Raw genomic sequence first — 22,245 nt, 5'->3', positions numbered from 1 at the left:
TCTTCAGATCCATAAAATCGGCCCCAGCTTTCTCGATTCTCACATTTCGTATCTGTAACCTTCTCTTCCAGCCCAGCTGTGAAGGTGGAGAAGATGCACCTGAAGGTGGAATCGTCAGCGAAGCCGCTGCAGGCTCCCTCCGCCCCCGCCGCCACTTCCTGCTCCTCCTCTACGCCCTCTTCTAACACCACTGTGAGCACTGCCGCCATCACGACTCCCACGTCGTCGTCCTCATCATTGCCGTCATCATCATCATCAGCCCTTAAACCAGGCCTTAACTGTCCCCCCATACCAAAGCCTCCATTGCTGGTTTCTGGTCCCATTCCCAACGGCAAGGGCCTCACCGCAGACAAGAAGCAAGACAGCAGCACCAGTAGCAAACGCCACGTTAACAAGAAGGTCTCAGGTCAGTCGGAAGGGGAACAAAGACGCCTTTTTTTTTTTTTTTTCCAGATTATTTTTATTTAATACCATCACGATTGCTGTCTTTTGTTGTTCTTTAATCATCTAACTCTTCTAGATATTCGTGTTTCTTTCTTGCAGCGGTTTTTAATTTTCACATATTACATCAGCTCCCTAATTTGTTCATCTTAGAGTTACCACCTCTAACAAGAAACAGATTTCATCTGATTAACGTTTCAAATGCAGACGCACAGTACATGTTGGTAGCGAACGAGCTAAAGTGTTTGTGTTTTGTTTTGTTTTTTTACCCTGACTTTTTGTGCTTGCAGAGCGTGAATTCAACCCTGATGTTCACTGTGGCGTTATGGATGCTACAGGTCGGAAACCCTGCACAAGATCACTAACATGCAAGGTAACCCACACTGCTTTTGCCTCAGCAAATGTTGACAGAGCATCTTCAACATCTGCTCGTGGAAATTTGACTTCAAACTCGAATTTCTACGATTTAAAAAAAAAATAAAATACAATTCTGAGATTAATCTCAAAAATTAGAATTTCTTTTGGCAGAAATTCTAATTTTTCTGTCTACAGTGAATCTGAGTAAAGTTTTTCACCTTCAACACAACTGACAGTTTAATGTCTTCAGCCTCTTTCAAGAAAACATTTCCGCCATTTCTGATGGTTAAAAACTAGTTGTTTACTATTATTGTTGTTTTTTTTTTGCGTGTGTTATTTTTTTTACTGTAATCAGAATTGTAATTTATCATGATGACGACTATAGCTGAAATGATCAATCGGATTAATCGCGACTAATGGATTATTTAAATAATTGTCAACTAGCTTGGTAATCATTTAGTCGTTACTTGGAGTGCAAAGACTAAAAAAAAAACAATTGCTGAAGGAGCAACACTCAGAGCAGTAAATAAGCCAAAGATGTACAAAAAAGCATTTACGATAAACAACTTTGTCTGTAGATATGTTCTACCCAGAACTCCTCAAGTAGCACAGTTTAAGCTTCACCTGATTCAAATTCTGTAAAAAAAAAAAAAAACTGATCAATTTAATTATTTGCATCTTTTAATACATTTCAAATATTGCAGAAAAAAATCTGCAGAATGTGCCAATTTTTATCTGATTAATCATCAGAACAATCGATTAATCAATAACTAAAATAATCATTAGTTGCAGCTCCAGTTACCACAAACTGCATGGCATTTATGTCATTTTACAAAAGTAGAGGCTGGATAGTTTCGCTTACTGATGCTTTCCATTAATGGGACCATGAGAGCAGAAATAACTATTAATATATTCAAAGACTTGATTAAATGCCATTATTTTTAGCTGTAAAATTGCACTGCTTAATGTCACTTGTGTTCTGAAGTGGCCTTTAATGCAGCTTGGAGATAGGCGCCTTAAACGTGCACTGATGTGTTTTGGAAAGGGGTCTGTATTTCTGAAATTTGTCAAAACCTGTTTCTTAATACAGAATACAGAACTTAACACCATGTGATGATGAACGGACTCTGATTACGAGGCAAAGAAATTTATCTTGGATCTAAGAACTGCTGAACAGCACCCAATATGGGAGCCTTAATTAATTTGAGTGTTCCCCAAAAAGTTACTTTATGACAGTAATTCTGAAGGTGAAACTAATATTACACATTTATGAACCACAGGGTGATGTATCCTCTGGGTTTATAAGTGTAGGCGCACAGCTAACAAAAACCCAAAATTCTGTTGCGGATATGACAAAAGACTGGCTTCAAAACTGTTCAGAGTGCTTCATCTAAAGCATTTTAATCAAAAGAACAAAAGAACTTTGATTAAAATGTGGAAGGAAAAAGTGTGGTGAGAAAAAAAGTTGCATTATTACCTGTTTAACGCCCCGCAGACACATTCCTTAGGCCATCGGAGGGCCGTGCCTGGACGACGGAAGCGCTTCGACATATTGCTGGCAGAACACAAGAACAGAACGAGAGAGCGGGACAGGGAACGAGAACTGCACCAAACCCATTCCCAGCAAACTGCCCCTCTCAGGGACCCACACCCCTCTCCTCAGCTCGCCCCTAGCCATGACACCCACCCGGTTTCTCATGGCAACGGACCAGCCCCTGATACCACGAAGCCTTTGTCACTCGGAAAGCCCAAATTTCACAGTCCTGGTCTTCCACGGTAAGCACTGCGCCGCGTTTGTTCAAACACGTCTGCGTCCCGTTTGTGTGGTTTTCTGACACGGTTAGCATGTTTCTGTTAATCAGACTGAACAACAGTCACACTGGAGGTTCCTCTGGGGATCCTTCGGCAGTCCACGAGTCCCTGCACCATCCCCAGCCCACCCCAGACGTTTTATCCAGACCCTCGAGCGACGAGGGAGAGAACGAGGAGCGGGAAGATGGCACGGACAAACTGGACTTTCTCTATTCAGGTTACCACCCACGACCGGCAGCTGTAAGTCCTGTTAGCACACTTTTTTTTTTCTTTTTTTTTAAACAGAGAGTGGCTGTTTTTGTTTCTCACCCAAACCCCACCTCTCTTCCCAGTACTGTACCTTTGGAAGTCGACTGATGGGGAGAGGCTTTTACTCCTTTGATAGGCGGTGGGACAGAGTGCGATGCGCCCTGACCACCATGATGGAAAAGCACGTTAACTCTCAGATGTGGAAGTGAGAATCTCTAGTTTTAGTTTGGTTTCAGCACCACATATTGAATGCAATAGTCTAGAAAGTGTGTGATTTGTTTTTTTGTTTTATTTTAAAATAATTTTTCAGCTCCTGATGAATGAAAAAATATGGAAAAATGTTGGACTTTTTTCTTTCTAAAGCAAAAAAAGAGAGAAAAAAATCCATCAAATAATTCTTAGCAAATGCTGTTATTTTCACAGTGTAAAATAACTGCATTTATTATTTTACACTGTAAATAATAAATGCAGTTTCATTTGCTAAACCAGATGTTGATTTTAACTTATTGGCTATCAGTATTTACGGTGTTCACTTACCAATTGAATACACACCCAGTTTAAAAAAATACATAAGTGTTCTGCTTCACTACCTTTTTGCTCTCTACAACTTTAAATTCACTTTGTCAGATCTTTGAATGTTGTTTAAAAAATGTGTGAAACTTTAAACAATCTACCTTAAATGTATGAAAATACAAGACCTAAGTCTTGTTCTTTTTTTTTTATTATTGTACTGATTTAAAAGCAGTTAATTTGCTTTTTATCACACCTAAACCAAATGTGAACATTTTGGGGTTTCATTATTTATGATACTTTGTACATAAATTACCAGAATGTTATAAGAATGGCAGAGTATCTAGAACTTTTGAGTCTGCTAAAGTATAAAATCTTACACTGAAATATGTGAAATATGAAATATGTGAAATATGTAAATATACAATTGAAGTATTTTATCTTAAATCTTAAAATTTTTTAAAGAAAATATCTTTAAAAAGCGTTCGTCTTGTCCACATTTTGACACGTTACAAACGTTTAGCTTCGTTGTTTTATTGAAATTTTATCGGATGAGTCCTTTCCCAAAGCGCATTGAGACAGCAAAAAGACGCCTTGCAGCCTTCACCTTCACTTGACTAAAAACTGGAGGTTTTAGTTTGTATTAAAAAAGAAAGTAATAATTCTTGTGTTTCTTGCTGTGCAGGAAAATCCCCCTGGCCTTGGAGAATTCCTCTCTCACATCCCTCCACAGGACAAGCACAAATTCCCACGGTAGCACTCCCTCGTCAGGCTTCCTGAGCCCCCCGGCGACCTTGCCCCAAAGCCCCTACAGCCAATCTGTCGAGAGCAAGTCATCGCTCTCCTACGGGACCACCTTAAACGCTCACAGCTCCCTCCAGGGCGGGCCTGAGCACCCGGCCTATGGCACCACGCAGGCCAGACAAGTGTCTTCGTTGCCGCAGATGCCTTCAGCCCACTTGTCCTCATCCTCGTCTTCTTCAGCTGCTTCGCTAGCCTCCGGCCGGGCGCTGAAGTCGCGTTCATCCAGCAGCAGCGGCACCAGCGCCGCTACCAAATCATCTTCCTCATCCTTCAAGCCCAAGGAGCTCTCCTCTGGCTCCTCCATGCCCGTCGTACCGAACTCCACCAGCGGGGGTAGCGCCGGAGCGAACAACAGTAGCAGCACTAGCTTCAGCTCGGGAAAGAAGAGGAAGAACAGTTCTCTCCTTTCCTCATCCCATTGCTCTTCTGAATCCTCTTCTTCATACGCCGGTGTCCCTTCGTCGTCCTCCTCCTCTTTGTCGTTCAAGAAGAACTGTGCAAACGTGGGCAGCTCAGGGAGCACCTACCACCACGGCTCGTTGGGAGCTTCGTCTTTGCTGTCCTCCTCCCACAGCGGCGTTCACAGCGTGGGGCTGAACTGCGGCCCCAGCGTGCGGACCAACTCGCTCAGCCTCAAGGCGGAGCCTTCGGCGGGCGGCTCGTCGGGGCCGCCGGCGCGGGGCCCGCCCTCGGGCAGCCCCGCCGAGTCCATAAAGCGCATGAGCGTGGTGATGAACAGCAGCGACTCGACGCTCTCTCTGGGGCCGTTCGTCCACCACCAGCCCGCCTCGTCGTCGGACCACCACGCCAACTTCAGCCATCACTCGGCAGACGGTCGCCTGGAGGCCAAGAAGCGGAAAAGCTCCTCCGCCTCCGGTGGTGTCAACAGCGGAGGCGGAGGTCTGGGTAGGGACGGAGCAGCAGGAGGAACCGGACCGGGCCGGCCCAAAATGACCAAGTCCCCCGCTCTTAACAACATCCACGGGAAGCACAGCCGGAGCATTCCAGGGACGCCGGGTCTGCCCAACAACTCTCATTTACATCAGGTCAGTGTCCCAGACGTAAACGTCTCTGTGCCACTCGGCTTGCCACGATAAATGAAACTGGGCGATTAGTTGTCCAAGAAATCATTGCGATAAATAATAATATTGCCGTTATGAGACCGTTTTCAACCAGAGTAATGATAATGGTGTAATAATGCAAAATACACACAAAAATCATTGAACTAATTTTTAACGAACATTTAACACTGAAACTGGAGGACATTTAAAAATACAAATGCCTGAGTACAATTTTTGGTTACTCTACCCACCAAAAGTTGCAGACGGTTCATGTTTTTTTTGTTTGTCTTCTTTGCAAATAAGCATAGCGCTTTGGTCCTCTAAAGAAAACTCCAATAAAATGTTGTTTGTAAGAGTTTGTAGTTGTAATGAGACAAAATGTGCTTTGCGTTGCAGCACAGCAAAAGTTTAAGTTGTTGACAAAATAATGAGATAAGATGACATCTTATCAAACTAGAGGGCCTGTGATATAAACAATGAACTGTAAAGGTTTAAGAAATGTAGGATAGAACATTTCCGAAATACTCGATGCTTAACCATGTCATCCTTCAGTTGATCTACTTTTTATCTTTTCGCCTCCGCAGCCTAAAGCTCGTCCCTGACAGCGACTTCCTGCCTCTGCGTTGGAAACAGGCGGACAGAGGAAAGTCCAGAGTGGTCTGCAATCTGTTCTGGACTGCACTAGGCCTTGTGAAATAAAATCCACATGACTCTCAGCTTCCCACAATCCTCAGGGTGGAGATGATCTGGACTGCCCAGTGAAGTAGATGTGGTCCTTACTATTTCTCCCAAAGCCATGTGTGCGTCAGGTGCGTGTGTGTATGCGTGTGTGTTTGCAAAGAGGTGGGCAGAGATATTGAATGCAAAGCAGAACCCCCTGCGCCCCTCTGCCCCACTAATCCGAAAGGTCTTCCCAGCTGTTTTGGAGATGGAGGGAACACAACAAGCCGATCTATTTCCGTTCGAGTTCAAGAGCGAGTGTGTAAACGTGCGTGTGTTTTTATTTCTTTTTTTATATTACTCCTCCGCCCCCCTACATGTTAAATTCTGCTGGAGTCCCCAGCTTTATTCCACCCCCTTTGCCTGATCTCAGAAGCCTTGCAAGGAGAGCCGGAGGAGACTCAACGTTTCTAATTGCAACACCTTAAATCACAACATAACTACTTTTTTAAATGTCCGTTGCAGTCCGACACGTTCGGTAACCGAGGGTTACACGCAGTCGCCCCCTAGTGGATAATCTGGTCAACTCTTCTAATCATCCAGAATAATTATGCAAGTGTTACCTTTTTTTCTGATTTCTAATGAGCTTTGTTTTTGTTTGTTTTTTTGTTGTTGTTTTTTTTAACACTGGACTACAAAGGGTCTTTGTAGACTTGGTGAAGACGGTTGTGCTTTTAAATGTGAAAAAGGACACCTGATGTGCCCGTTGGATCGGTTCTTTTGTCAGCGAGAAAAGCCTGTCCCTGAGGGGACGTCTCAGTTTCCTGAATCTATACATTGTACAAAAAACCCCCCCCACAGCGACAGTAGACCTACCCTCCCACCCCCGAACTGTGAAGCGCACTAAATAATTGTGCTAAGCTGTCCACAAAGCTCGCCAAAAAAAACTGCCACAGCTTTGCCAACTACTTTCTATTATAAGAGGATAGGGGTGGGGGTGGGGCCGGGGGATCGTTAAAGCCACAACTTCTCTACTTTATCCCCACAAAGCGGTGTGAAATTCTCAGCTATGTGTGGACAGATGTGAATTGTAATGTTTTCCATATTGAATCAGGTAAACGGTACGTCTTAACTGGAACAAACTTGCACGTCTACTCGTCTTCTGTGGGGTGTAATTGTCCCTCCCAGTGAGTAACCACTACCAAATCTCTGGTTGTTACTTTCCATGACGCCTCACGGTCATAAAGAGGGGGGCGTGGCTGTTGGCTATGGAGTGCCAAAACTGCAGAAATGTTCTAAACAAAAAATGAATGCGTTATTTATCCACAAAACAAATTGAAAGAAAACAACAATATCCCGCCTTATTACGTCAATCTTTGGCGCGATGTATGGTTATAGAATTCCATGTGAATTCATAAAAAAAATTAAATCAAAACTTATAATGAATAATTATTTCAGTATTCAGTTATTTCATGGCTTTTTTTTTTTTGCTGCAGTGCATCATGAAATGATTCAAAATGTCTGACTCAAAAAGTTCATGATGTGTTGCAGCAACCAACCATGAACTAATTGTTCAAATAAAGGTCTGTTCTTAATAATCAAAATTAATATTCTGTAGTTTATTATAAATGTAATAAAAGTTTTATGCATTTGTTTGCAACTTCAGTTGTTTTGTAAAAAATAAATAATTTTAATTAGGCACTTTTGGATCTCCATAGAACCCTAGCATAATACTAACATGTTTGAAAATGTCTTTCAGTTGCTTAGTTGGAAAAAGTGAAACGGTTTATTTCTATTCAGGTTGAAGATCGGGGCTTGCAGCCAATAGAAACCTGATGTCAAGTTTCTCGGATAATAAGAATATTACCAGTGATTTTTATTTTTTTTTTAAAGGGAGATGTTTTTATTCTTAGAAATGTTGCTTGTGGAAAAAGTACAGCACAGGTGGATCAGCCTGCTGGACAGTGACAGCAGCCCTCAGCTTATCTGCATTAGTGGTTCTGGTGTCTCTCCTCTTCCTCTTGCTTGCACCCGTTGGTACTTCAGGCAGTGTGTGAATTGCTCTGAAACGTTCTGATTTTTTGGACTTGATCAAACCGAGTGGACCAACACCAGCAGATCATGGGACTCCCCCAAAGCAAAACATAACACTGGAGCTCAATAACTTGGATGCCACTTCTCCACTGCAACTTGATTTTCTTTCATTTCAAACGTCGACTTTGGACCACTTGTCCTCATCTCCTTGTCCAGGTATTCTACAATTCCTTTTTTTTTTTTGTAGGAGTATCTCACCACAGGGAATTTCACCAGTTGTTGTTGTCGTCCTTGATTACTTCTGTGTGCGTCTTGAACTCCTTCTGCAGTCCAAGGTTAGTGAATCGCTCTTGAATGGACTTTGCAGTTATTTCTTTTGCTTGAGCACACTTTTCCCTTCCACTTCATTTTCTTTAGCAAAATACCTTTTCCTGGCTTGTGGAAGGTGTTAGACTGTCTGCTGGACAACTGTAAGAAAGTCTTCCCCACAATAGTGCTTAAAAAAAATCCCTCATGTAATTATAATTTATCTGAGAAACAGTTTATCAGCTGAAAGAAATAAATCATCAAACTTAGCAGAAAACTTGAAATGGATCCCTTTAAGTCTGAGCTTCAATGTTTGAATTGAATTCTGGATTTTCTAATTTGAGATGCAGTTGAACTTAAATATTTCTAAAAAAATAAAATAAAAAACAACAAAAAAACAGGCAATACTCGCTCGTTTGTTTCAGGTGAGTTTTTCTGGTGCGAGATTCATGAAGATGGCTTCACGAGAAAACAAGCTTTTAGCAACTCCCGTCGATTTCTATATATATAAAATAAAAATAAACTAATAAAAATCCTTCACTGATGTCAAAGCCGGAAAGTTTTTTTTTTGTTTTTTTTTGTCGTTTTCTAAGAAATACTCTTTAATTCACCATGTTTTCTTGTAGCCTATGTATCAAACAAGTGTCCCTATTTGAGAATACATATTTTGTTAACAAATTGTACATAGTAAAGTATGTATTTTTGCACGGGCATTTTTCCTACACGCTGAATTTTTTGGTACAATTTTAAAGATTATTTATTTATTAAGAAAAAAAAAAGAGATCTTGCGGACAAGACTATTTGAAGTGGTTCACTGCCAAGTCTATACGATGCAATACATCCCGTTCGTCGAAGCATCTCATGAATCGTGTACTCGACCTTTAAAGAAGGGACGGAGACGTCGCCGCCGCCGTAGCATGTGTCTGTATGAGAGATACCTTTATTCACATACCAAGGTCTGAATCACGCGTGCTTTTTACCAGGTTTTATGTTGCCTACTAATCCGACTCCGTGTGACCCCTGTTGGTCTGAAATGTCCCAGCCTGAAGCTGTGCCCGTTTAAAAACAAGAAAAAAAAAAGTTTTAGGGACTTTTCAGTTGTCCGCTGTGTAGACTTGAACACATTTCACGATTGGAGGGTGGTGGTGGTGCTATAGGGACATGGCAATCTTTGCAAGGAAGAAGAGCAATTGAAAAGTTGTCTGCTTCCTCGTTGCCTGTTTAAATCGCAGCTTTTCCAGGATGAGTTCAGCAGCAGTTTGAAAGAAATATCAAATCAAGAAAGTGCCTGAATTAGTTTCTCTCCCTGACTCTTTGAGGACAGTATTCGTCGGGTGGCTTTACCCTACTTGAATGTTCAAAGTATTGGAGTTTGGTTTTAAATATCAGCCTGTGAACCCTTAAAGAAAAAACAAACAAACCAGAGCTTCTCATCCACTCGGTTAAAAACACTTGTTTTCCTTCAGACGACATGTTAAAATTTTGTTCACCTTTCAAACTCCACTGAGATTTTTCTTTTCAGATGGAAACATTTGAGGATGTTTTGTTTCTTATCTGCACCGCAGACCTGGAATGTTAAACGTGACAGAGAATCCAACTCATGTCTGGGAAGGAAAAAGAATAATTAAAAAAAAAGACAAAAAAAAAATCATCATTCATACTTTGTAAAAGCGTGTATAGATTTTTGTTTTCTGTATACATTATCAGAATCATTTTCAGCTGGACTTATGTATTTGGCTGCTATGTAATTCATGAACAAAACATAGGTTAGAATTAATATTTAAAGAAAAAGATTGTATAGTATATTTGTTTTGTAACAAGTTTGTGTAAATAAAATAATTTATACTGTTATTTATATGAAACGCTGCCTCCGACTTATCTGTCAAGTCAACTTCAGGGGACGTTTTAGGTAAACTGGTTTTATTATATACACAATATAAGCCACTTTGTCAGACAAATACCAAGAGGAAAACTCGCAACTCTCCATCACGGGAAAAAAAACGATGGTTGCCATGGTTACATGTTAATGACTCTTGACAGCTTCTGGACTCTGTTGAGCAGCAGGTCACCCTTCTTGATGGTCTCCTGGTACTGCCAGTTTTTACTATCAGGTCTGTTAAAAAAAAAAAAAAGATCATGTAGGTCTCGCAGCTTGACTGGAGTTTACTGTACTTGCATTTTTTGTATTTAAATGCATTAATGTTACCTATTAGTTTCCACGATCTCGTTAACTTTATCAATTTTACAGTGCAGACGTCCGGCGGCGATGAATCGGGACAATTCCCTACGGAGAGGAAATGAGATCCGAGTCAGTTGGTCTAAATGAAAGCGACAGCGTGAGCATTCCTGTCAACCTTCACATAAAACAAAGTACTGAGTTGGAAATAAGTTGATTAAATAAATGTTCTTTTTTCTTTTTGGATAAAGTTAAAGTTTGTCCAAAAACCTTTCACTACAGTTTGGTGGGCTGTGGATGTCTGATCCAAATATAGCCTTCAACCTTTGGAAGGATGTGTAAAAACCTTCAAATTAATTAAAGCGGCACACTGAATAAAACGGAAAGAAACCTTTCATTTGGTTTAGAGAAGGAAAATGACTGAAAATTTATCCCAAAAAAATTTGCAGCGGCATGATTGTTGGCTCCCCAAACAATCCCTTTGAAATGAATATAAATGAAGTAATAGCAGGAAGCGATATTAAAACATTTTAACTCCATGCAGACTAAACAAATGATAAGTTATAAATCAGTGGTGTAAACAGCAACTCACTGATCAATGAACTCTGTGCTGACGCCGAAGGCCTCGGCCATGTATCCCAGCGTGAGGGAGCGGTAGGACTCCAGCAGCTGGCTGTAGGCCTGGATCCTCATCTCCCTCACATAGTAGCGGTAATGTGGGGCGAAGAGCCAGTCTTTCTTCATCTCCTGCTCCACCAGAGCTGCAACCAACACATTCGCATCAGGACGACATAGAAAAGCTGTTTAATCCAACACAGAATAGATGCTCGATTCAATCTGCGCTATTTTATTTTGAAAAACGACGAGACAAACTCACCCAGAGACTGGAAGAAGACGGAGTAACGGCACTCGTACAGGGAGAACAGATACTGGCGGACGGACGGGAGGCTGTGCAGCACCTCCAGGATCTCTGCTCCTTTTATCACCTGAGGAGGACAACAGGTGATTATTAACATTTTTCATTACACTTTAGTTTTATTTCATTGTGAGGTGTCTAATTAGGTTAATTTTAATTAGTTTTTAAAGTGTGTTTGCTTGTTTTTATTAGTTACTTGTTAAATATGTTTAGATTCAGTTTTGGTTTTATTAGTCATAGTAGTTCTAGCTTTTTCATACCCTGGTTAGTTTTTAGGTAAATAATTCAAAAAGGTCCAAGTATTGGTTATGTTTACGTCGATAGGGTAATGAATGCTCAACAGAAAATATATATATATTTTTTTAATTGCTTGATAATTCTGATTCTTTTATTTATCTCAACTTTTGCAGACCACCGTAATTTGCCCACAGCGGAGCTAAACTGCTTGTTGGGCCAAAAAAACAAAAACTAATTAAATTTGACAGGTATTTTGACTCTAATTTCAGCATGTTTTAATTAGTTGTATAAACGCATAACATAGTTCCAGTTAATTACCTTTTTCTTTTTTTACTTCAGTTTGTTTAACCCTGGGAACCGCGGAACCACATATTAACCTACCTTTTCGCGGAGGTCGGGCCTTTTCAGGGCGATCATGCAGACGTAGACTGTGTAGGTGACAAACGTCTTGTAGTCCATGAGCTCGTACGAGGTGAAGGTGGAGACGGTGTCGAGGAAAAGCTCAGCGGCCTGCTTGAAGTCCCTGATGGCCACGCAGTACAGACCCTGGTAGACCTTCAGGCGGTTCCTCCGGTCCCAGTCCCCGCCCTCCTCGATGAGGCTGCGCAGAGAAGAAGAAGCACAATGGTTACGCTCCGCGGCGACGCCGGCAAGCAGCCAAGGACGAGGGGGGACGAACCTCTTGGCTTTTTCCGAGTTGCGCGTGATGAGGTCACTGTCCATGTAGAAGAGGCCGATCCTCAGCAGGTAGAAGACGATGTCTAACCTGTGGCCCAGAGCCACCGTCTTGTCGTAGGTCTTCCTGAAAGCCGTCAGCGCGCCCTCCTGCGGTGACGCACAGAAAAAAGGGAATAAATTCATTATATTAGAGAGAACATGCATAATCGTGTGATAATTATAGCCGTCACAAGACTTTTAGACGCATGAGGAAAATTAGCACACAGCCAAAAACATTCAAATCATACAGACTTCAGGTAAATTTACTAGTCTTTTCTGGTTTTAGCGTAACTTTATTTTCATTATTGCTTTATTTATAACTTAATTTTACAGTTTTTTATAATTTATTTTTACTGTATTGAAATTGCTATTACATTAGATTTTGAGCATAATAGCTTTTAATATTTTTTTCTGTGTACGCTATTGTAGAGTTTGTTGTGAACCTTTTCTCTGTCTTAATGAATCCTTCTTTTTCTTTAAAGTCATTTATTTGTTTTCATGCTTTATGATTGGTTGATTTTTGTCTACTACTTTTTTATCGGAATTATTTTAGGTAAAATCTGTAGGTTTTACCTGTTTAAAGCCCATTTTGTGGCCTTTGTTCCTATGAAATTGCTCAACAAAAAGTTTCTTTTATGGGTTACCCCACAATGTGACTGTGCTGAGAAACAATGGAGTCCGCTGTGTTTCTCATGATTATGTAGGTCATAAAATAACATTTACAAATTAAAAAACCTTTTTGCATACATTTTCAATGACTAGATTTGGAGGGTTTTACCGGCTGTACATCAATTTATTCATTCATTTTTAACATGCATTCGAACATATTCCGTTGTCCTCGCTGAAGCATCTCACCTTATCTCCGATTCTGATTAAATATTCCGCTTTGGCCATCATCACGTCCCGGATCTCGCTCTCTCCCATGTTCTTCTCTGCATCCTCCAGCACGTCGTCCAGGCGCTTCAGCTCCTCCTCGTTGGCCTTTTTCATTTTGCTCAGCAGCTCAGAGTCCAGGGGCCACTTCAGCTCCTTACACAGACCCTCATAATACGGCGCCATATCTGAAGCACACACACACACACACAGAAATCCAGCACCGTCATTTAGCGCCTCATTCACAGAACACCAAATCTAAATCAATGCGAGATTTTGAATATGCATAATATTTGGTATAAAGGTGTTAAGTATCCCCATACTTCCACTTGTCTTTTTGGGTCACAAAAATGATAAAGAAATTAAATGAGCGCAAAGTCTGTCTTGTTAGCGTTTTACTAGTTTTGTAAACAAAAGCCATTTTAAACTTTTTATTGTTCGACGCTAACGGTGTTGGCTAACACGCTAATGCTCGAGCTAAGCATTTACTTGAACCACATTTGTTTTCAAACATCACCCACACCTCAGTTAAAACAATTCCCTAAGCTTATCTGTCTAATGAACAGCTGTCAACTCATGGTTCAGTTGTATTAGTTAAAAATCGCTGCGTTTAAAAAAAAGGCTAACTCACTGTTAGCTTTAATAGCATCCATTAGCTCGGTTTTCACTTTCTCGTCTCGTCGGTGGCCGTCCATTGTGAGCAGAAATTTCAGCTGAGCTATCCTCAAATCGGGGTTCTTAGGCAGACCCTCTTCCTCCAAGTTCTCCAGGGGCATTTTGTCTCTTGATAAATAGGCAAACGAGTAAACAAGAGGCTCTTTTTTTTGAGGAGATGCGATCCACTCTTCGCTGTTATCCAGCTATTCAACGATGACTACGGGAAACACTGAACGGTGTTGTTTCCGCTGGAGCGACATGAGAAAAGAGCGGAGCACAACAGGAGGAATGAACATAATTTTATATTACTGCCCCCTGGCGGACATCAAGCAACACGTATGTTTAACCCCCACAGGCAGCGATTCTGTCAATGTTAAAGAAAGCTATCACGTTAATGCTGAGCAAGTAGTTTTACAAGATTTAAAACGCAATTAACTCATGTTTATTGTTCGTGAAAGGAATAGTCCTTTTATGAAATAAAACTCTTCGAAAACACAGTGGGAATGAGATACACTGCATAAAAAACAATCCTTACTGACAATAAGATGGAAATGTCCTCTTCTGAATTATTTATTATTTACAGACATTTCTAAATTTTTATCCCTTTTTTCAACATCAAAAGTTTATATAAAATAAGATTGCTATGCCGTACAGCATCATGTTGTGGTGGTATCATTCTGCATGATGGAGTCGTGCATTTCTCAAAATAGTTGGCTACAGTGTAAATATGTGGTTTCAACTGTATGTAATGTAATGTAATGTAATGGTTCATAACTTGTAGAGTTACGTATCTAAATTACAGGGCCGTGCAGAGACTACTAAAGGGGCAGGTGCTCAAAACAAAAGGGCACATCTAAATTAAAAAAAAAATGTAAATTAAAATCACACATTTTTGTCTCATGAAGTGAAAAAATTATTTGCAAAACAAACTTATTTGCGCATGTCAGAAATCTTTTCTTTCTATTCTAAGTTTTTGTTTGTGACTCAAAGTTTTTCTTGTGATTCTCACATGAAGTCGTGGGCAGGGCCTAAAATCGCAACAAAAGATTTCTGATGTGTGCAAATAAAAGTGTATGTTTGGCAAATAACTTTTTAAGTTCACGAGACAAAAATGAGTTATTTAATTTAAAAATAGGTTTTTTGAACAAAACTTTTTGTTTTAAAAAAACAAATCATTACAATTCCAAAAGTTTAGATTACAATTTTATTGTATTTAACTGCATATTCTGTGAACCAGACCCTAAACTTACTTAAAGTCTGGATTGACTTTTTTTCTCCTTCATTAATGACAAACTTTTATTACATACATTATATCTATCATGGTAATTCAGGGTGAGTTATTTTTAATTCTACATGAATATCCTTGTTGGACTTTTATTTAAGTGTTATTCTCCTTCAAGATACATAATGCTAGAATAAATGCAATGTCCATTATGCAGCAAAGGAAATTAGAAGACGTATATCCATTATGGAGATGATCGGTTTTGGACGGGCGATGTGGCCTTATTGCACAAGGGATACTGAAGAATGACTGATATCATTAACGGTACAGGGAAGAAGCTTTTTATTTATCTTGCTTTGCTAGCAAAGTCGTTAGCTAGCAGCTAGCTACTAGCGCAACAAGAACAGCCTAATGTCTGTATGATAAAAATACTGAATGGATAGATAAGAACAGTTTTCCTCACCTGGCTGTCTCCTCCCGCTCAGTAGTTCTTCAGAGAAAGGCAGACGCAGAGGCCTGTCAGTGTCTGTTGTATTTCATTACCTCTCTGCTTAAACCGCGACTCCGAGCTGAAGCAGAAACCATACTTCAACGTTTTCTGTTATCTGACAAGTAGCAAGTCTCCTCCACTTTATTCACCAAAAACCTTTTTATTTTTAATTCACCAAAAACTGTTCTGCAATCTAACTCCAGTTAGCCGCCTTATCTCACGGCGCGAGAGGCAACTGCGTCATGCGTCACGGGCAAAAGGTCAAAGGTAACAAGGTGACTGGCTTATTATGTTGTACAAAAAAAACCCTAATAAAAAAACCAAATAATTTTAGTACATGTTATTATGTGTCAGAAGAGGGCTTAGGAAATAATACTACAAAAAAAAAAGAAAGAAATTGACCAACAGGGCACTTGGGGGCAAGGAGCAAAAGGGGCAGGTGCTGAAGCACGCCTAGCCCCCCCCCCTGCACGTGCCTGCTAAATTATATACAGAGTTAAATTAAAGGTGGGTGTCTTTTGTGTAAGTTCTTAATTCTCAAAACTGCTAAATAAAATCGAACTGTGAATTTGCACATTTAACATTGTTTTCCCGTCCGGGAGTTGTCCGTTTCTCTTTTCACTTCAAGCCAGATTCTTACAGTTCTTGTCACTTCCAATCAGCCGGTTGACAACCTGTTTCTGGTGCTTAATTTTTACTCAAAACAGGTTAATGATAAGCAGCTTCTGGGTTTTTAAAGCAGTCAGTCTGAGAAATCTGGATTTGTGGACTGCAATGTTCAAGGCCGCAAAGACAGAATGGAAACTTTCTTTCACCAACTGGTAGGAGTTCCACAGATTTCTAACATATTTGTTACATGACACGATGATTTTTATATTCAAAACATGTAAATGCTGAAAAGAGCAGTGGAAAAGAAACCTATATGGCAATATCAGACACAGTGATGATAACTGTTAATTTATCTGTTATTTGGCATTTTAGGTTAAAAAAAAATATTTACTTGTGCAAATTTACACGACTAACTTAACATGTTATGGTACACTGGCATCCATCTTGTTTTTAGCCACTTATTGTTTATGTGGTAAATTATTTAGATCATAGTTTTAGCTGAGTCATTGTGAGTTGTGTCTTGCTTAATTTTTTTTAAATTCCCATTTTCTTAACATATTAAAGATGGAATAATCAATTAAAATGAACACTATTTTAATTATTTTGAGATAATTTACACTTTTTATGGTTAGGAATATTTTCATCATAATTCCTATTAATATCACAATCAAATCATAATTTTTCTACCTTTACATTTTCAGATGTATACAGACTTGCAGCTCATCATAGTTATATTTACATCTATGTATGAAGTCAAGAAATGTGAAAAAAAAGAAAAAAGACAGAGAACAAAGTTATAGTTAAAAATCTCCAAAGAAATTTCTGGCAGCATTGAGGTCCCATCAACTGTTAAAGCAGAATACTTTATATTAAGGAGCTATGAATCAATTATGCATGTCTCACTTTTCTCCACATAGTCAGTCAATGTTTTACTCATGCAAATTTAGCTGCACTGCAGTTATGGAACGGTCAAACATCATTATACACACACACAGTTTCTCATTTGAACAAGAAAACGAGAAAAAATACAACATGGTTGGCAGAAAATACTCCGATTCCATCTGCAGATAAGTTTGATTCAGAGTTACTTTTGGTTTTTAAAGCCATTAAGAATGGAGATCGGGTTTAATTTCTTTCACAACTTTAAGCTTTTACAGGTTTTCTTGCTCTAAAAAAAAAATAAAGTAAGTAATTCAAATGTAATTGCGTTTTCTGTGTTGAAATCACAACTACATGGCTATTTTACTTAAAAAATATATCTATTTGTTTTTCAGTATTTATGCAAAATCTATTTTAAATGTTTTTAACTAGAGTTTATGTAAACATAGAACAAAGTAAAGAAGGAAATTATAACATTGAAAACTAGATTTTCAAATGCGTTTTCAAAAACAAAAATGAACATGTCTGTTGTGTAGGTCATAATCATGTTTTCACTCCTTCATTTCAGACCCAAGGCAATGCTCTCCTTGTAATCATCGTTTTGGGCTGTGGAGGAAGTTTCCATGGTGGTTACCATGTAACCGGACTCAGTTCTCCCTCACCAGTAAGAAAACAAACAACAAAAAAAAAGCAAGCTCAGTTTCTCAGTTTTCCCATATTTTGGTGTTATTTATGGATTGTTGATGCCTTTCCAGTACATCCAGCACTTCATCAACAGCAGCTGGTGTGACAGATACAAAGAGCCTCCAGGTCCTCAGAGAGTCACCATGATCTGGTCTCTCATCGTCTCCATGTATGCTGTCGGAGGACTCTTTGGGGCCGTCAGCGTCAAACTCTTCTCACGGAAACTGGGAAGGTGTGTGTATTTGGCTTACAGGTCAGGTTTCCGCGAATGTGGGAACTGAAAACTATATGTATGCTCCTGTTTCAGATTACATAGTGGTAACCAGGCAAATAACAAAAAAGGCTGGAAAACAACCGTGTTTAATCTCAAATGATCACTTATTTTAAATAAGTAATAGACGATCACTTTGTCACTCTTACCCTGCATTGCATGATCACGGAATCCTGCCAACATCGCCAAGTTGTTGCCCCGAAAACATAGAAATGGTTTCATGATCCTTTCCAGATTGATGTTAATCCGTTTGTTTCTAATCAGTTTTTGTAGTACGATGTTTTGATTTTGGAGACCTGTTCCCCTCCTTCATGGCGTCAGACCGGTTCTACTTAAGTCCTTTCTTGGTTTTAAAGTTCAGGCTTTATAAGGTTTTAGAATCGCTATCTGCCCTCGTTAGTTCAGGCTTGGCAAAGGGCTCAGTTTTCCAAAAGATGTATGTGTAATCAGTTAGTTCATGACTTAACATCAACTCTACACACAGGGCTCTGCTGTTCTGGCTAACATATTTTTAATCATCAGTAGAAATAAAAAATATGGAATTGTCTGATTACCTGAAGAAACACATAAAAGGAACAGCACTGTACTCTGAAAATGACCCTTGTCCTTCAGGATACGATTAAGACATGTCAACAAACATTTTTAATAAACCCACAGTATCACACCTCTCCATCATCACGTGTGCAGCTGTAGAAGACATGAATCACGAATTTGACTCTCTTTGCCCAGAAAACGAGCCATGATCTGCAACAGCCTGATTTCTGTTCTGGGGGCAGTGATCATGCTGACCAGCAAGACGGCTAACTCTTTTGAAATGATAATCGTGGCGCGGATGCTGTATGGATACTCAGCGGGTGAGCAGTTGTTTCTGATATTTACTATGAATGATTCACTCCCAGCAGTGCATCATTTGACACTCCTGGGAGTAGTTTGTGTGGTGGTGTAACACCTAATGATGGTGACATGTGTGTCGCAGGTTTAGGAGTGAGTCTCCATTCAATGTATTTGGGGGAGATTTCACCCAGGAAGATAAGAGGCAGAGTGACTCTGACTTTAGCCACTTTTAATTCACTCGGTAAACTCTCCGGACAGTTTTTTGGATTAAGGTAGGCATCTGCTGTCAGTCACCTCTTTATAAAGCAAGACAGTGATTAAGTTAGGATCGTCATTTTGTTTTTGTTTTGTTTTATGTGCAGTGAGATCCTTGGCCGTCGTGACCTGTGGAACGTCGTCCTCTGTGTCCCCGTGTGTTTCTCAGTGGTTCAGGTTTTGGTGCTGCCTTTCCTCCCAGAGACTCCCAGATACTTATTCATAGAGAAAAGAGACGACAAGGCGTGCAAGCAAGGTACACATTTCACCTCTCTGCTACAGCCACGTAGGAACAAGTTCTCTCTTGTGTTTGCTTTAAAAAATGTCTTTATTTTGTCGTCGCCCTAGCCCTTCAGAGTTTGTGGGGGAAGGGTGACTATAAACAGGAAATGGAGGAGATGCTGATTGAGCACATGGCTCTCGAAGCGTCTCCGCTGAAGAGTCCTCTGCGGCTGATGAGAGACCGGACTGTCCGATGGCAGCTCATCACCATGCTCGTTGTTTACAGTTGCAATCAGATGTCGGGCATGTCTGCGGTGAGACACACATGCCCGACGTTTAGAAATAAACACGTCTCGGTCTCAGTTGACTGGGATGAAACAAGGCCGCAGAACACGAAACAGGCCCAGTCAAAGTGCAGACTTAAATCCGCTGTGTCATATTTAATTGTTGCTTACAATTGAAGCAAGTCGCAGCACTTTTATTGCTGTGATTGCAGCAAGAGATGATTAGAAAAAATTAAATAAATAAAGACACACTGCACGGAACAGTCTTAATAATTCATCGTCCTCGTTCCCAGATCAGCACCTTCTCCTTTGACATCTTCCTGAACTCTGGAGTTCCTAAAGACAAGATCCGCTACGTCACCCTCGGTCTCGGAATATCCGAAATCCTCACCTCCATCTCCTGTGTGAGCAAACCCCGCCGCCGTCTGCCCTCTCTAACCTGACTCTGTTCCCCTTTGGTGCTTCAGATTAAGCAAAAGGCAGGCAGCTCAGGGATGTGTCGCTGTGTGTTTGTAAGAAGCAGGGCAAACATGGCGGAGCATATAGAGCAATGGTCTATGGTTGGAGCTGCCTGGCTTTTAGATACAGGGTTCCCAGTATTTTGGGAAAAATGAAATTAAAGGACAAAAAATCTTTGTATTGCCAGATTTGATTCCAAATACCATTGTCTAAATATTGTATCTGTCTGTCTCTCTGCCTTTTTGTGTTCTCTACAACAACACAACAAAAAGAGGAGCTTCCCTCCGCTTTATTTCCTTCTTGCCTTCATTCTTTCCTCTCTACCCTTCGTCTTTTGTTCCCTTTGCCCCTCATTTAGTCTTGCCTCCTTCCTTCTTCCCTTGTCTCATTCCATCTTCCATTTTCAGTCCTTTCCTTGTGTTTTCTTGTTTCTTTTCTGTCATTTCTTTTCTCCTTTTTGTCCTAACTATTCCTTCATTTCTGCATTCCTTCCTTGCAGTTTTGTTTTTGTGCTGATGCAAACCCGGACAAATAGAGTACATGACATCCGACTGATAATGTTTGCAATTTGCCCTTTAAAATGACTGTAAAGGATCAAGATCCGAGTCTGGAGAAAAGTCTGAAATGTTTTATGAGAAATAATGTTTAGGAGCCTTACATGCTAAAAAAATGAGAAAATTAAACTCTTCCAGCTTAAAGCTCAGTGTACGAAATTTTAACTAAAGCTGGCCACTTCCTTCTTTTTATTTCTTTTCTTTTGTTTCCATCAGAGTCTTCTGATCGAGCACACGGGGAGGAGGTTGTTATTCTGGGGAGGGTACGCTGTCATATCTGCTATCTGGATGGTAGTAACAGTAATGCTGAACCTAAAGGTGAACATGACACGACCGCAGTAAAAGGAAAACATACAATCATTACAGAGATCACAGATTTCTGTTTATCTTGAGCAACTCACTGGTGAGAAAAAAAAAAACAATATTTCCTACACATTAATGTTTTCTACACTTCAAATATGGGCATAACTTGCATAACCAAGGCACAGAGGATGAGGTAAAATAATGATTAGCCAGTAGGAATGTCGTACAGGAGACCGAATGATAGATACAAGAACAATGATGTCATCTTTGAGCTAATGTGTCCACAGTGAAAACAGTGGACACATTAAATCCATTCAGCACACACATCTCATTAAAATGAAATATGCAAACAGTGCGGATAGTAACTGTAATTGTTGTGTCACTCCTGCAGGACCTCAGCTGGGCTCCCTACGTTACTTTTTCTCTTATCTTCCTCTTCATCATCTCCTTTTGCGGAGGACCAGGTGAGAACGATGCAGCCGCACATTAAACCTTTGGTTCATTTTCAGAGGAAAAGCTGTATGTTGCACAGAGCCTTCAAAAATATCCATACTTTTTCAGCATTTTACCATTTGTCAGGTTAGACCCACAGGCCTCAAATTTATTTTGTGTTTGGTTAAATGTGATGTGCTCAATTCCTCTCCCAGGTGCCGCCACAACCACCCTCAGCAGCGAGCTCTTTACTCAGTCCGATCGTGTGGCAGCGTTTGTTCTCATGGGGCTGCAGCGGTGGTTCATGTTTGCCGTGGTGGGCCTGATCTTTCCGTTCACCATTGTGCGTACAGCCACCTCCCCGAACCCCAGAGCAACCAACCTGCATGCCGCACGCTCCACGACGAATCTAACCAACTCCCTCTGCTTTGTCCACTCTTTCTCCGCAGGACGCTTTCGGCTCGTACTGTTTCACGCTGTTTGCCGCCATGTCACTGCTGGGCAGCTTTTACACCTTCTTCCTTCTGCCCGAGACCAAGGGGAAGACTCTGGTGGACATTTCGGAGGAGTTTAAAGCCATCACGGTCTGTGGGAAATCCTTCCTGGAGAGAGAGAAAGTGGAGACCAAGTTGTAAGGCAGGGCATCACGAGAGACGCTTAAAATGGTACCGAGAGTTTTCCTGGAAGGATTGAAGACGGATTCAAACGAAGCATTTAAGGATGTAGGATGTGGCCACACATCAGTTTTCCACATCTGGAAATGAAGTACAAATATTCGTCCTTTGTCAGTTTTATTCCATGAATCATCGTATCTTCAATGAATCGCTACTCAATTATTGTACCCAGTCATTGACCTCCATACCAGTGCAGTTGAGCTCTAGTTGTCACACACACACACGCACACACACACGCACACACACACACACACACACACACA

The 22,245-nt window shown here is 40.5% G+C and overlaps 3 protein-coding genes across 6 annotated transcripts in view; 2 read left to right on the top strand and 1 right to left on the bottom strand.

Annotated features, from left to right (window-relative positions):
* atxn7 (ataxin 7) overlaps positions 1-9,882 on the top strand; it is a 32,489-nt gene extending 22,607 nt beyond the window's left edge. For 3 of the 4 annotated variants that reach the window (XM_008409533.2, XM_017304960.1, XM_008409534.2), the window contains 7 exons: positions 72-406; positions 732-814; positions 2,294-2,574; positions 2,661-2,850; positions 2,943-3,064; positions 4,055-5,219; positions 5,819-9,882. In XM_008409533.2, the coding sequence (XP_008407755.1) occupies positions 72-406; positions 732-814; positions 2,294-2,574; positions 2,661-2,850; positions 2,943-3,064; positions 4,055-5,219; positions 5,819-5,836 (2,194 nt within the window). In that variant the 3' untranslated portion in view covers positions 5,837-9,882. The remainder of the gene's footprint in view (positions 1-71; positions 407-731; positions 815-2,293; positions 2,575-2,660; positions 2,851-2,942; positions 3,065-4,054; positions 5,220-5,818) is intronic. The other variant, XM_008409536.2, reaches the window with a different exon arrangement.
* Positions 9,883-10,134: 252 nt separating this feature from the next.
* Positions 10,135-14,071, bottom strand: psmd6 (proteasome 26S subunit, non-ATPase 6). The gene is made up of 8 exons (XM_008409538.2): positions 13,785-14,071; positions 13,136-13,341; positions 12,243-12,388; positions 11,945-12,164; positions 11,288-11,396; positions 11,003-11,171; positions 10,441-10,518; positions 10,135-10,347 (listed from the first exon to the last, which is right to left on the bottom strand). The coding sequence occupies exons 1-8, from the start codon at positions 13,927-13,929 to the stop codon at positions 10,251-10,253; spliced, it is 1,170 nt and encodes a 389-aa protein (XP_008407760.1). The 5' UTR covers positions 13,930-14,071; the 3' UTR covers positions 10,135-10,250.
* A 2,218-nt stretch (positions 14,072-16,289) lies between these two features.
* slc2a9l1 (solute carrier family 2 member 9, like 1) lies at positions 16,290-22,088 on the top strand. The gene is made up of 12 exons (XM_008409539.1): positions 16,290-16,343; positions 17,579-17,674; positions 17,766-17,926; positions 18,695-18,819; positions 18,942-19,071; positions 19,162-19,310; positions 19,403-19,590; positions 19,854-19,964; positions 20,790-20,891; positions 21,268-21,340; positions 21,524-21,651; positions 21,758-22,088. The coding sequence occupies exons 1-12, from the start codon at positions 16,320-16,322 to the stop codon at positions 21,941-21,943; spliced, it is 1,473 nt and encodes a 490-aa protein (XP_008407761.1). The 5' UTR covers positions 16,290-16,319; the 3' UTR covers positions 21,944-22,088.
* The last annotated feature ends 157 nt before the right edge of the window (positions 22,089-22,245 follow it).

The sequence above is a fragment of the Poecilia reticulata genome, linkage group LG5, assembly GCF_000633615.1.
Source record: "Poecilia reticulata strain Guanapo linkage group LG5, Guppy_female_1.0+MT, whole genome shotgun sequence".
Taxonomy (NCBI): domain Eukaryota; kingdom Metazoa; phylum Chordata; class Actinopteri; order Cyprinodontiformes; family Poeciliidae; genus Poecilia; species Poecilia reticulata.
This window is presented reverse-complemented; position numbering and strand designations above follow the sequence as displayed.